Source organism: Petromyzon marinus, chromosome 46 (genome assembly GCF_048934315.1).
Source record: "Petromyzon marinus isolate PM22_M1 ecotype Great Lakes invasive population chromosome 46, UKy_Petmar_22M1.pri1.0, whole genome shotgun sequence".
Lineage (NCBI taxonomy): Eukaryota > Metazoa > Chordata > Hyperoartia > Petromyzontiformes > Petromyzontidae > Petromyzon > Petromyzon marinus.
The window spans coordinates 11712935-11727388 of record NC_133712.1 but is presented as its reverse complement, the minus strand read 5'-3'; the positions used below and the strand labels follow the sequence as shown (position 1 = coordinate 11727388).

The window sequence follows — 14454 nt, the reverse complement described above, 5'->3', positions numbered from 1 at the left end:
GACCGCTGCCGAATTTTATAATGACCAGCGTGGTGCTGACCAAGCAGATTGTTCGGGGGACTTTCAGACACCCACACACACCCACGCTCGCGCGAGCCCTAATTAACAATCTGGCTTAAGATAAATGGATTCGAAATGCATTAGAGTGGATTAGAAATGAGAGTTCCCCAAATCGGCCTAATGTGTGCAGGAGTATATTCTTAGTTCTTTCGGTAAAGTCACGTTGAAGGGAAACAATAAAATAATAAAATATATCTAAAACAATTAAAATTCTCACGACGTTTCGACCATAACACAAACGGTCGTCATCAGGTGTGTCGGTTTGCATAAATTAATTTATTTTTAAACGGTGTATTTATTTATATATATATTTTTGTTTCCCTTCAACGTGACTTTACCGAAAGAACTAAGAATATGAATTGCTGCAGTCACGAAAGCTTTAAATCAAAATTGTGTAGGAGTAGTTTATTGCGCGGGGAGCGGTTGTTGCGATGTTTTAAAAAATGTTAACGCAGCACAGCTGCGAAACCGGCGGGCCCGAGTTCGATTACCCGAGCATGGCCCAGCATCGGTGGCGAATATCTGAACCGGTGCAAGGTGCCATTCAAAAGGTCGATTTCCGCATTTAGTAAACACCTGGTGGAGCGGTGTGTAAACATCGCCACTCGGGAGACAAAGACGATCGGGGGTGGTGCTGGCCACCCACCCGCCTCGTTCGCCATGCCGGCCTTCACAGGCGCTTGCTAACAGCACTTGCTCCTACAGTCTGTTAAAAGGTTATACGGGGGATATTTGTCTTCGTTAAATGCCATTATGTTGTGTGTGGAGTGATTTTGTGTGTGAGGGTCCACGCCAAGAGCTCACGATGGGACCCATGAGAGAGAGAAAAAAAAAGCCGAGCTATGGACCTCTGTAATACACCACCAATGTAAGTCGTCTGCGCTCGTTCAACGCAGGAGGAAGAGCAAAACGACACCAAATTCCAACGCGGAGGCTTTCACGACCAATCTTTCGCGACCACAAATCTGGCTGTCGCCTGATGATGCTCGTTGTAAATGCTGGCGAAACGTCGTACTCGAATTGTAAATGTTGCGAGTTTACTCTCTTACACAACCGGTGTGCTGTACTAGTAACGAATTGGCACGTTTTGTTTACGTGATAAGCCTTACAAATTGGCTGTGTCGGGTGGTGGCAGGCTTTCACGACACATTCATATTTGCGCAATCAAATCGAAAGGAAAAAAAAAACCTCTTATGGACAAATTCCAACTTTCGAAGCCCTCTCGTCGTGGCCAACAAACCTCGAATATTGGCATCTAGCTCCCAAACACATCGCTGCAGACGTGCGCACGAATGTAATTGAACGTTGCCAATTGTGTCTCGACTGCAAAATGCTGCCCGATAGGCGACAACACGTTCGTCAATAGCACTGTTTGGTCTTTAAACAGTTGAGGCGACGTTTTGGACAATGGCCCTCAATCATGGCCCACATTTGTTTTTGGGAAAGATGCCACCAACTTAGAATTCCTGGCTTCCCTTAGCAAGATGGCGACTGAATTTCATAGACCGCCATGCTGGTTAGGTAAACAAAACTTATTTTGGATTTGTTCGATATTGGTCAGGTAAGCGAAACTTACTTTTGTATTTGTGCCTTATTGATCAGGTAAAAACGAAACTTAGTTTTGTATTTTTCCATATTGGTCAGGTTGGCAAAATTTCATTTTACATTTTTTCCTAACATGATGCATTTATAGTACGACACAAAATGTGTTCAGTAGTTGACATTAAATATTATACTGGACATATATTGGACTTTTAATCCTTGGTAAGGTGATTGCCTATTAACCCTGGTAATAGGGCCGCTTTTTACCCTTGGTAAAATGGCCGCATTTTTTAAACCTTGGTAAGATGGCCACCTTTACCCTTGGTAAGATGGCCGCATTTTAACCCTTTGTAAGATGGCGGCCTTTTGAAACTCTTGGGAAGATCACCACATTTTTAAACCTTTGGTAAGATAGCCGCATTTTTAATCCTTTATAAGGTGGCTACATTTCTAAACCCTTGGTAAGATACTCTTTGGTTCTTTCGGTAAAGTCACGTGGGTATAAAATGAATTAAATCACGACGTTTCAATCGCACACAAGCGACCGTCATCAGGTGGAACAGATACAGCAGGAGAACTGCTGACATAGGAGAAAGAGCTGCTGCAACAAGAATTTATATCCAATTTTGGTGGGCTCAACCCAAGGGTAAGTGGGCGCAGCTAGAGAAGGAATTTGTACGTAAATGTAATTGTGAGAGATTAGCATGTCAATATGGGAAGGTCCCAGCCACCGGAGGTGGAGGGGATCCTGTGCCTGGGCTGCCTCACAGATATTTAGCGTGGTGATGTACTCAGAGAGTCGGAAATGACAGCTGAAACAGGCAGGTAGGATGGAAACATCACAGTTAGTTAAGACTTTATTTGGCTAATAACGTCCTTCCAATGATTGCTAGTTTGTATCCATCTTCCCGGTTGAAGTTATGTTTATTTATCTGGATGGCTTCATGAACAAACCTTTGATAGTAGCCCGAAGATTTGCAGAGCACCTTGGTCTCGGAAAAAACAATATCATGAGAGCCCACAGCGTTATAGCAATGGTCAGCCACGGCGGAGGTATTAGTTCTGCCATGTTTCAGATCTGCCTTGTGCTCGCGAACACGGTCCGAGACATGACGTTTCGTTTCCCCAATGTAACAACCACCACAGGTGCAACTTAGTTTGTAGACTCCAGGATATTGCATGTCAGGAATTACATCATTCACAAATGGGATTAGATCACGGATTTTGTGTACTGTACTGAATCGGACCTGGATCATGTTTTTGTTTAAGATTTTGGAAATCTTTTTGGTAACGCCTGCTATCTATGGTAACGTGATGGTTTTGATCGGCGTCTCAGGGGGTTGTTTCTGCATGGTTGGAGAAACAGCTTTGCGGATAATGTGGTCCGAATATACATTAATCTTAAGGGCCCGGAGTACGTGTTCCAGTTCACTGGCTAGGTGGTGTTGGTCAGAAATGCAGTGGGCCCTATGGTGTAGTGTTTTGATATGGGAATTTTTCTGTGCCGGATGGTGGCGGGAATCAGGTTTCAGATAGGAATCTGTGTTGGTGGCTTTCCTGTAGACGGAGTGTCCCAAGGAGCCATCAGGTCTCTTCTCAAACAAAACATCCAGGAATGGTAGCTTGCCATCCTTCTACACTTCCATGGTGAATTTGATGGATGGGTGTATGGAATTAATGTGGTTGAGAAATTGGTGCAATGCTGGCAGGCCATGTGGCCAAATAACGAAAGTGTCATCCACATATCTCTTCCACAAGGAAGGACGTAGGGTGGATGTCTGGATGGCATTGTTTCAAATTTCTCCATGAAAACATGTGGCTGGGGACCATCTCACATTGACATGCTAATTTCTCACATTTACGTTCAAATTCCTTCTCTAGCTCCGCCCACTTACCCTTGGGTTGAGCCCACCAAAATCCGATATAAACTCTTGTTGCAGCAGCAGCTCTTTCTCCTGTCAGCAGTTGTCCTGCTGTGTCTGTTACACCTAATGACGGTCGCTTGTGTTGCGATCGAAACGTCGTGATTTAATTTATTTTATTTTATACCTACGTGACTTTACCGAAAGAGCCAAAGAGTATGGATCCCTGCAGTCACGAAAACTTCAAATCTACCTTGGTAAGATGGCCGCCTTTTTAAACCCTTGGTAAGATGGTCACCCTCTTTATTCACCCAGCGTGGATTCCACAGGAGGAGAGGCTACAGCAACATATATGGTCACTCCAGCCAGTGCGTGGTATTATATACAGTATATATTATATCTTTATCTCTGTATCGCCTTGCAAAATCAACCCCCACCTCCTTATGGGGTGGTGCCAGATGATAAGAGTGTTGTTTTGAGCTTTGCCAATTGGGGCGAAGGTCTGACATTAAGGCGGCTGTTTTTGCCTTCATTGTGGTCTCACGTCCACCATAATGGCTAACGGCGGCTTCCAGTTGTGCAAAGGGCCCAGTGAACATGAAACGTTGGTCCGGTGGTTTCAGCCAAATGCCAATATTGGTCCAACGTTGCAATGTTCAGTGGCAGCAGGTGGGGGGGGGGGGGGGGGTTAGGTAACCCCCGCCACCTCAAACTTAATAAACAAAGGCCCACTGTAGGATAGTCCAATATCTACTGGAGGTTACGAGGGGATGGTGACCGTGACGTCCCCTGGCCAAATCTCATTTGGTGCAGCCAGAGGATTGACCTCACCGAATGGGGGATTCATATTCGTTGGTTCTTTCGGTAAAGTCACATAGATAGAAAAATAATAATAAAAAATAAAGTGAATAAAAAAACACTAATGTAGACTGTAGCATGGTTCTTAATCGGAGTGAGTAGACTGGCAATCTATAATGTAGACTATAGCCTGGTTCTTAACCTCGGTGAGCGTACTGGCAGTCTATAATATAGACTGTAGCCTGTTTGTTTAACCTCAGTGAGTGTACTGGCAGTCTATAATGTAGACTGTAGCCTGGTTTTTAAGCTGGTGAGCATATTGGCAGTCTGTAATATATACTGTAGTAATGGTTATTAAACTGAGTGGAGCGTACTGGCAGTCTATAATGTAGACTTATTATTGGTTCTTTCAGTAATAAAAAAACCACGTTTCGATTATAACACAAGCGGTCATCATCAGGAAAAGGGGGGTTAGCCTCTAAAGGCAAACTGTTTATAAAGGTTTAGAGATGGGCGTAGCCTAAGTGTGTCAGCAGCATGGGCGGGGCAGGTAATGTTAATGTAGCCCAAGTGTGTCAGCAGTATGGGCGGGGCAGCTAATGTTAATGTAGCCCAATTGTGTCAGCAGCATGGGCGGGGCAGCTTATGTTAATGTAGCCCAAGTGTGTCAGCAGCATGGGCGGGGCACGTAATGTTAATGTCGGTAGAAAACAAGCAACTACATCAATCAAACGTCCGCCAGGCAATCATTGGACCTCGCTCCACATACCCACACTGCTGATGGTGGAGGTTGACAAGAAAACACAAATCAAGTCATGACCCAAAGTGGTTGATGACATCATTCCAATGATTGCTGAGTTTATAGCCATCCTCTCGGTGGAAATTGTGTCTGTATATATGGATGTCTTCATGAACAAATCTTTGTTCATAGTCAGTAGGCTTACAAAGTACCATCATCTTAGAGAAATCTATTTCGTGTGAGCCAGTCACATTAAAATAATGATCAGCCAAGGCAGAAGTATTGGTCCTTCCGTGTTTCAAATCTGCCTTATGCTCACGAACATGGTCCGAGACATGTCGTTTAGTTTCCCCAATGTAACTGCTGCCGCAGATACAGCTTAGTTTGTAAACACCGGGATATTGCATTTCAGTAATCTTGTCCTTCACAGATGGGATCAGATCACAAATTTTATGTACTGTGTTAAATCGGACATGGATCTTGTGCTTGTTCATGATTTTGGAAATATTTTTGGTTACCCCTGCTATGTATGGCAAGGTGATGGTTTTGATTGGATCCTCAGATGGCTCCTTCCTCATGGTTGGGGTGATGGCTTTGCGGATTGTGTAGTCAGAATATCCATTCACCTTGAGAGCTTGGTGTACGTGTTTGAATTTGCTGATTAGGTGTTCATGGTCGGAGATACATTGAGGTCTATGGTGTAGCGTTTTGATGAGGGAATTCTTCTGGGATTGATGGTGGTGGGAATGAGGTTTTAGGTAGGCGTCAGTATGGGTTACTTTCCTGTAGACAGAATGGCTCATTGAGCCATCTGGTCTCTTTTTGATTAGGACATCCAAGAAAGGTAGCATGCCATCCTTTTCTACCTCCATGGTGAATTTGATGGCTGGGTGTATGGAATTTATGTGGTTGAGGAATTGGTTCAGATCTGGTCGGCCATGTGGCCAGATGACAAACGTGTCATCCACGTACCTGTTCCACAAGGATGGGCGTAGAGTGTGTGTCTGGATGGCGTCTGTCTCAAATTTTTCCATGGGGGATCCTTCAGAAACAATCTGTGCATTGAACGGACGTTGAAATGATTTCGCACCGCACGTAGCCAATCCGTGCTCGTCGGAGGTGTGGGGGAAGGACAGCAAACTAAACACAACAACAGGCAGTTCTAAAGACGTTAGTTTTCAATCTTGACTTGAAAGTGCGTAGCCCCAGTTGGCTTCCTAATGTCCGAAGGAAGAGCGTTCTAGACGGCCGCAGAAGCGCATCTGAAAGAGCGCGATGCGGTGACCACCGTCTTTGTTCGATGATGAGCCAAAGGCCGCTGCTGCGGGGATGACCGGAGTTCACGTGATGGTTTATGCTCCTTGACGAGATCAGCGAGGTATCGTGGTTCATTTGTGGCAAGCACTTTGTGTGTGTAATGAGCGTGACCTTATCATGTACCGGAAGCCACTGCAGCTCGGCGAGCACCGAACGGACATGGTTCAGATCTTGCAGTACCCGTCACGACACGTGCCCAAAGAATTGTGTACACGCTGTAGCTTTGCTCGTGGTTTTTTGCCAGACATCCCGTCGATGACTGAGTCAAAAGCAGCTACTGCGAGGGTGATGGGAGTTCGCGTGATGGTTTCTGCTCTTTGACGAGATCGGCTAAGGGCGGCCACGTGGAATGTCTGAACGCTCGTTGGCAAGGAGAAACTGCCATTCACCTATTGGGAGCTGGATCCGTAGGGGACCCAACCACCTGGATGTCTGTGGAACGGTGGCAAAATGTTAACTACCTCGCCAGTTGCACAGGAGGTCGTGGGTTCGATCCCGACCCTGACGCCTGTTGTATATTTGGAGTTGGCGGTGTTCTTTTCTTTCTCTCCCCCCGTGGTCGCGTGGATTTTTCTCCAGGTCCTCCGGTTCTTCCCTACACATTTATAATCACGCGTTTAGAGTATGTGGCTGCTATATATGTCCACGTGATACGCTACTCTGTTGGGCCATAATTTCTAGATTGAACATTCATTTCTTTACAACTGCTTTTTTGTGTTTAGTTTGTTGTCCTTCCCCCGCACCTCTGATTAGCGTGGTTGGCAACGTACGGTATGGAAAAAAATCAACATACATTTGTGGCCAGGTCGCTTCTGAAAAAGAGCTGTATAGCTCAGTGGGCCTTACCTGGTAAAATAAGCATAAAGTAGTTTATACTGTAGTTTAGTGTTTAATAGGTGTTGGCTAAAGTGGTATCTCGGGATCAGGTCATATTAGTGTGAACTTAACACGTCGTTTTTCCACAGCCAATATTACTGTGGTTCAGTTTTTTATAAAAGTGAGGCCACGTAATTAACTGGCCAGATGTGTGTCGTCAAGACCCTTCACCACCCGAACAACTTAAATCGTCACGCGTGCAAGCGTTTAAGCTGATGGACAGTTCTCGCAACCAAATTTAGCAATAATTTTTTGTGTACAGCCAACTTGTATCCGTTTTTTTTACTAGTAATCGCACTACATATCTTTTAGCAACCTTCGTGCGAAGTAATACACATTACAGTGTGCAACTGCGTTGGTGAGAAGACACATGGGAAGGCTCATTTTGATTGGACTGCAGTCGAATAACGTTGAAGCCAGTGGTTCTTAAACCTTTATTGCAGCATTGTACATTCTTTGGTTTTTCAATCGTTTAAAAATGTATGTTAATAAATACATAGGTTTGATGAAACAAAGTAAGTTGTAATTACGTGCCCGTGTTTAATTTCTTTAGATGTGTTACCTACTAAAAAACATCTGGTCATGCCCCGCACCCCCTAAAGGGCATCCCGCACCCCAGGTAAAGAAGCACTGGTTTAGGAAATATATTCCTACTCGGTAGCAAGTGAAAGTACAAAAACCCAAGACGATTAAACGTGTGCAGTACAATTACAAACCGCGAAAAATGATATCGCAGCGACCGCAATAGACGACAAGTGTGGGTTGTAATGTGACCCAATAGACAGGTGTGGGTTGTAATGTGACTCAATAGACAGGTGTGGGTTGTAATGTGACTCAATAGACTGGTGTGGGTTGTAATGTGACTCAATAGACAGGTGTGGGTTGTAATGTGACCCAATAGACAGGTGTGGGTTGTAATGTGACTCAATAGACAGGTGTGGGTTGTAATGTGACTCAATAGACAGGTGTGGGTTGTAATGTGACTCAATAGACAGGTGTGGGTTGTAATGTGACTCAATAGACAGATGTGGGTTGTAATGTGACTCAATAGACAGGTGTGGGTTGTAATGTGACTCAATAGACAGGTGTGGGTTGTAATGTGACCCAAGAGACAGGTGTGGGTTGTAATGTGACCCAATAGACAGGTGTGGGTTGTAATGTGACCCAATAGACAGGTGTGGGTTGTAATGTGACTCAATAGACAGGTGTGGGTTGTAATGTGACTCAATAGACAGGTGTGGGTTGTAATGTGACTCAATAGACAGGTGTGGGTTGTAATGTGACTCAAGAGACAGGTGTGGGTTGTAATGTGACTCAATAGACAGGTGTGGGTTGTAATGTGACCCAATAGACAGGTGTGGGTTGTAATGTGGCTCAAGAGACAGGTGTGGGTTGTAATGTGACTCAATAGACAGATGTGGGTTGTAATGTGACTCAATAGACAGGTGTGGGTTGTAATGTGACTCAATAGACAGGTGTGGGTTGTAATGTGACCCAATAGACAAGTGTGGGTTGTAATGTGACCCAATAGACAGGTGTGGGTTGTAATGTGACTCAATAGACAGGTGTGGGTTGTAATGTGACCCAATAGACAGGTGTGGGTTGTAATGTGGCTCAAGAGACAGGTGTGGGTTGTAATGTGACTCAATAGACAGATGTGGGTTGTAATGTGACTCAATAGACAGGTGTGGGTTGTAATGTGACTCAATAGACAGGTGTGGGTTGTAATGTGACCCAATAGACAGGTGTGAGTTGTAATGTGACCCAATAGACAGGTGTGGGTTGTAATGTGACTCAATAGACAGGTGTGGGTTGTAATGTGACTCAATAGACAGGTGTGGGTTGTAATGTGACCCAATAGACAGGTGTGGGTTGTAATGTGACCCAATAGACAGGTGTGGGTTGTAATGTGACTCAATAGACAGGTGTGGGTTGTAATGTGACCCAATAGACAGGTGTGGGTTGTAATGTGACTCAATAGACAGGTGTGGGTTGTAATGTGACCCAATAGACTGGTGTGGGTTGCAATATGACCCAATAGACGATAGGTGTGGGTTGCAATGTGACCAAATAGCCAGATTTGGGTTGCAATGTAACCCAATAGATGACAGGTGTGGGTTGCAATGTGACCCCGATGCTACTTGTGGAGTAATGCGGCACTAAGAGCCTCAGCGGATTAGCGCGATATTCCCTCTCACACCTGCGAGTCGATAATCCTGATCCTGCCCGGTACACACTTTCCTACACCTGTCAAGGGCACGGCCACAGTCGCATCTGTCTGTAGAGATGTCGATAACTCGCTCCGGCTGCCTCTGTGTCTATTTCTTTGCCTAGCCATCTGTCTAGATCAGGGGTCGACAACCAAACTAATAAGAAACGCCACTTTTTTCGAATTCGTTAAAAAACTCTATTTCATTAAGCTGCAATGCAATGTGAATACGAGACGGTGGTCTTTAAAATAGATATCGTCACAAAGCAGTCCTTAAAGAGCTGCATGCGGCTCCGGAGACAGGTTGCTGACCCCTGGTCGAGGTGATATCTCGATGCATAGTTTCTTCCCATCCACTGCTGGCCTCTTCAACAAGGCTAAGGGCTTACACTGACTTTAACATTTTATCTACAAAATGACACCTTGCCATATTTACACTGCTACCCTATTTGTTTTTTTAGATTGTATCTTATAGCTACTTTATATTCAATATTTATTCAAAATTTTACATACTTTAGCCCCTTAGTGTTAGTTAGACTTTGTACCTTTAGTATAGTTTAGACTTGTATACCACTTATTTTATATTGAAGTTTACTATATGTTGAATGTATGCACCTTCCTGCCAAAGTAAATTCCTTGTCTGTGCGAACTTTCATGGCGAATAAAACCCCCCTTTCTGATTCTGTATGCAAATCCTTGTCTCGCTGTGTGGCTACCTCTGGTCTATCTGCCCATCGACATGTGTAAATGAATCTCCAATTCCGGCGACGGCTAATATCAGTGGCAAGTTATATCTAAATAAGTCCTGGGTGCCACGTTAACTAACCAGCACTGACCAGCATGGTGAAGTATGGTCAAAAAGCTCCCCTATGAACAACACATGGAGAGGCCTTCATCCAGCAGTGGATTGAGAAAGACCTGTACAATGATTATTTGTATAATTTGACACTCAATTTTTTTTTTTACAAATCATAAGCACTTTATTTATAAACACATCTGCTTTCATGGTTTAAATACAATTTTATGAAACGTCCCAAGACTGGGGAATGTGAAGGAATGTGTGTGTTTAATCATCTCCTCTGCCCTAAGCCAGAAACACAGTGATCACGTTGTCCTTTTAAAAAATCGCATCCAACCTTTCAGCAATTGTCCCTCAAAGTGCATGGCAAAAGCACAACCTCTGTATGAACCTAAGTGTTCTTGTGTTTTTGGTCTACTCAGCCAATGGCCGATGCTCGTCCATTGGAGGCCATAACCATAAGTTGTTTTGGGGCTGGGAAGTGGACCACCACCACCATGACGACAGAAGAGCCTTAGGTGAGAGATAGAGATGCAGTGAGGTGAGAAAAAATGTGCACAAGAGAGATGTGTATTCTTGGCTCTTTCGGTAAAGTCACGTTGAAGGGAAACAATAAACTATATATGTTTTTTATATATTATTAAGAATATGAATTACTGCAGTCACGAAAGCTTTAAATACAAATTTAAGAGAGATGTGGTACGATGACAAGAGCTTATGATGACAAGAGGAAGAGAGACACTTGGTAGGCGTGTAATGTTTGTCACAATTTACGTTCATGATTCGATTCAAGGGTCAATGTTGTAGTGAAACGAAAGCGATATTGACAAGCGTGAGAGATGTAGTGTGATGAGAGAAGTGCGGACAAAATATAAGTGCTGCGCTCTGGCACGAACCATTGAGCCCCTTAAGAGAGACGCACTCAGACCCTGGGTTGCTGGCTCAGCATGTCTGACACAAACATTGAGATGACAACGGCTTGGGGAGACCTTCCTCACGTGGTGGATTGACCGTAGCTTATGATGACAAGAGGAAGAGAGACACTTGGTAGGCGTGTAATGTTTGCCACAATTTACGTTCATGATTCGATTCAAGTGTCAATGTTGTTTCTTGTTTGCGTTTGTTGTCTATTTACATCCATCGGCTACATCAACGCACGCCTCAGCTGCTTCTGTCCCTGCAAGAGCCCCCCCCCCTGTAGTGATGCAAGTGGCTGAGCACGATAAAATTACAGTGTCGTCGCCAGGGTAAAAATTATTCCCTTTCATTACTCGCTTAGTGCGGCTAGATAATATGGGTCGTGGGCCGTACCTAAGCGGTAGGTCTCATGCGGCCACCACGAGCCCATAGATTCTCCACTTCTGCGCAATTTGCATATCATTTGCATTGCATGACAAGTCAATCTCACAAGCTCGATTTGACGCGCTCGTGACCGCGTGTAAAAATAAATTGTCAAATCGAGTAATTGAATCGCGACATGCCTAAACACCGCGCATTAAAAGATTGAGCCCAGGGTCTAAGTGGCACCGGCTCGGTTGCTCGGACGTGGCCATTATGCGCCCGCTGAGTCTCAGTGGAGCTGCGGCAGCAGCAGCAGCAGCAGCAGCCCGTTCACTGCGCCATCTCCTCGATGGGGCGCCGGCAGTAGGGGCAGCGGTTGTGCTGCAGGACGAGCAGCTCGTAGTCCTCGCTGTGGAACATCTGCGGGGCGAGAAGGGGCGAAACATCCTCGCCGTCGTCATCACCGTCGGTATTATCGTTGCCGTCACGTCGTTTCCAGCATCACTGCCAGCATCATTTCCAGGATGATTATATTCAACTTCGGCATTGCCAGGATAGTTATCCTCATCATCGTCATCATTGCCAGCATAACCGTCGTTGGACGTTTAAAGGAGAAGCACCATGCTTATCAACTCAAGGTTTGCTGTTTTGCATAAAATATATATACATTTTATGAACATGTTATGCAGATTTGTCGCATGGTAATTAGTGTTGGGCTTTTCAATAATGGAAATGTAGATTGTTCCTGACACTGGCAAAAAAAGGTCCCATAGATATAACTGCTCAACCTGAGCTATAAGTGTTCTGATACTTGCATAGTCTTTGTACTGTTCGCATTTTGGCATTCTCTGGTCTGACACTGGTGAAACAAAGCCATAAAGAAGGCTGTGTCTGGTATAGGCCAATCAGTTTCAAATACAATGCCACATATTATTATCAGAGCATGTTTAAGCAGAAGTACATGTGGTTAATGCAGACTTGATGCCTTGCAAAAAAAAATATTTACGTGGTGTTTGAACACCTCAACACCTGTTTTATTGCCAGAAAGGGTAAAAACCTATTCTCATTCTTCATACTTTTGTAATGAGCGACTCCCGCGACACGTCGTGCAGAGGGTATGTCTTCTTTATTTACTCACACTGGGCACAACACAGGCCAACACTTGTTCTTCCGCACACGGAGTATAACTCTAGGTATTAACGTCTCTACTGGCCACACACACAGCCGATCCATCGGCGTGGTCCCATCGCCCTCACTCGGCTACGCCGCTGGCTGGCGGCGTGACGATGACGGCGATGGAAACCACGCAGGGGATCTTCCACGTGGCCGGACGACGGAGAGAGATTTCGGTGAGCAGCGACGCAGCCTGGACCCAGGACCCCACACGCGAGCCCCCGAGCTCCGGGTCCGCTCCCCCTTATATCCCCCCAGGCGTGGCTAGGCCCCGCCTCCGGCCACGCCCTCTCGTGGAACCTTCGAGCAGGTTACACGAGAGGGCGTGGCCAGAGGCGTGGCTAGGCCCCGCCTCCGGCCACGCCCTCTCGTGGAACCTTCGAGCAGGTTCCCGGAGTATCTCGGCTAACCCCACCTGCTACCTTTGCCCCAGATACGCCACCTTCTCTGATTGGTTGTTACTTCCGTGCCCGTACCCGTGAGTCCCTTCTCAGGCCAGCAGGTGTCACCCTGTCATTACACTTTGATACTGGCAAAAAAAAGCGACCGTAGATATAACCGCACCGCAGTCAAAACACGCGAGTAAATCGCGGCGCCCCGACCTGGAAGCAGGAGGAGCACACGGTGATGGGGACGTCGGGCATGAGCGAGCGGTAGAACTGCCAGCGCAGCGGCGAGGGCCAGCGCTTCACCAGCACCTGGCGCCGGCTGAGCGAGCGAAGTGCCGCACGGTTCAGCACCACCGGCACGAACTCGGCGCCGTCCTGCCGTAAACAACGAGAACAAAGAGGACAATGACGGCAATAGCCAGGGCTTCATTTCTCACTGAATATTTCCCGGGTCGCTGGTAGACTGGAGTAGGTGGCAAGTGACGAGTAGCAGCCACAGCCATAGCGCAATATAATATATACTGGACGTGGTGTGCCGGGCACAGGAATATATTCTGGGTCATCAGCTGACCTTAAGCCCGAGTCTTATGTAAGTCTATAGGTTTCTGCGTGAATCCACTGCTGGATGAAGGTCATCCCGTGCTGTGCAAGTCTTGGGGGTTATATGACCATACATCATCACACTGGTCGGAGCGAGATGCCACACAGACGTGTAAGCGTAGAAGTACGGTACAACAATTGTTTTTTGTACACTGCGTTACTATAGCCTGCAACAAATCTATGTTTAAGTGTGTTACGAGTATGCTTGCGTGCTGTGTGTGGGTTCTGCGTAGCCGACTGACCTCGAAGCTGAGTCGAGCAGCGAAGGGGTCGTTAGCCTCCTCCCCGGCCTCCTCGCTATTTTCCATGACCATCATGTCCGCCTCTGACCAACGCACATCAAGGGGCAGTGGAGGAGAGATAAAAAAGCACAAGGGGGGGAGGTGGATTGAGGGAAAGGTATGGATTGAGAGCGATGGACGGATTAGTACAGGAGGTCGTTGGTTTGATCCCGACCCTGACACCTGTATGTATGTAGTTTGCATGTTTTCCCTGTAGTCACGTGGATTTTTCTCCGGGTCCTCTGGTATTTCCATCCCCATTTAGGAACATGCGTTTAGAGTGAGCATCTGGCTGCTATACATTTCCACATGATAAGCCACTTCGTTGAGCTATCTTTTTGTGGCCAGGTCGCTTCTTAAAAAGAGCTACATAGTTCAGTGGGCCTAACCTGCTAAAGCAAAAAATAGTTCAAGTAAAACAAATGACATGCAAGTAGTGCTGCTGGTGGCGGTGGTGACGATTGTGACGGTTGTGGTGGTGAAGGTAGCAGCGGTGATTAAATAGTTACGGCGTTGGTAGAGGTGACG

At 45.9% G+C, this 14454-nt stretch overlaps 1 protein-coding gene across 1 annotated transcript in view; it reads right to left on the bottom strand.

The window, feature by feature from the left end:
* Positions 1-7604: 7604 nt before the first annotated feature.
* Positions 7605-14454, bottom strand: part of IFT122 (intraflagellar transport 122) — a 34418-nt gene continuing 27568 nt past the window's right edge. Inside the window, exons 27-29 of the mRNA XM_032971333.2 lie at positions 13888-13970; positions 13259-13420; positions 7605-11903 (exon numbers count right to left, since the gene is read on the bottom strand). Coding sequence (XP_032827224.2) covers positions 11814-11903; positions 13259-13420; positions 13888-13970 — 335 coding nt within the window. The 3' untranslated portion in view covers positions 7605-11813. The remainder of the gene's footprint in view (positions 11904-13258; positions 13421-13887; positions 13971-14454) is intronic.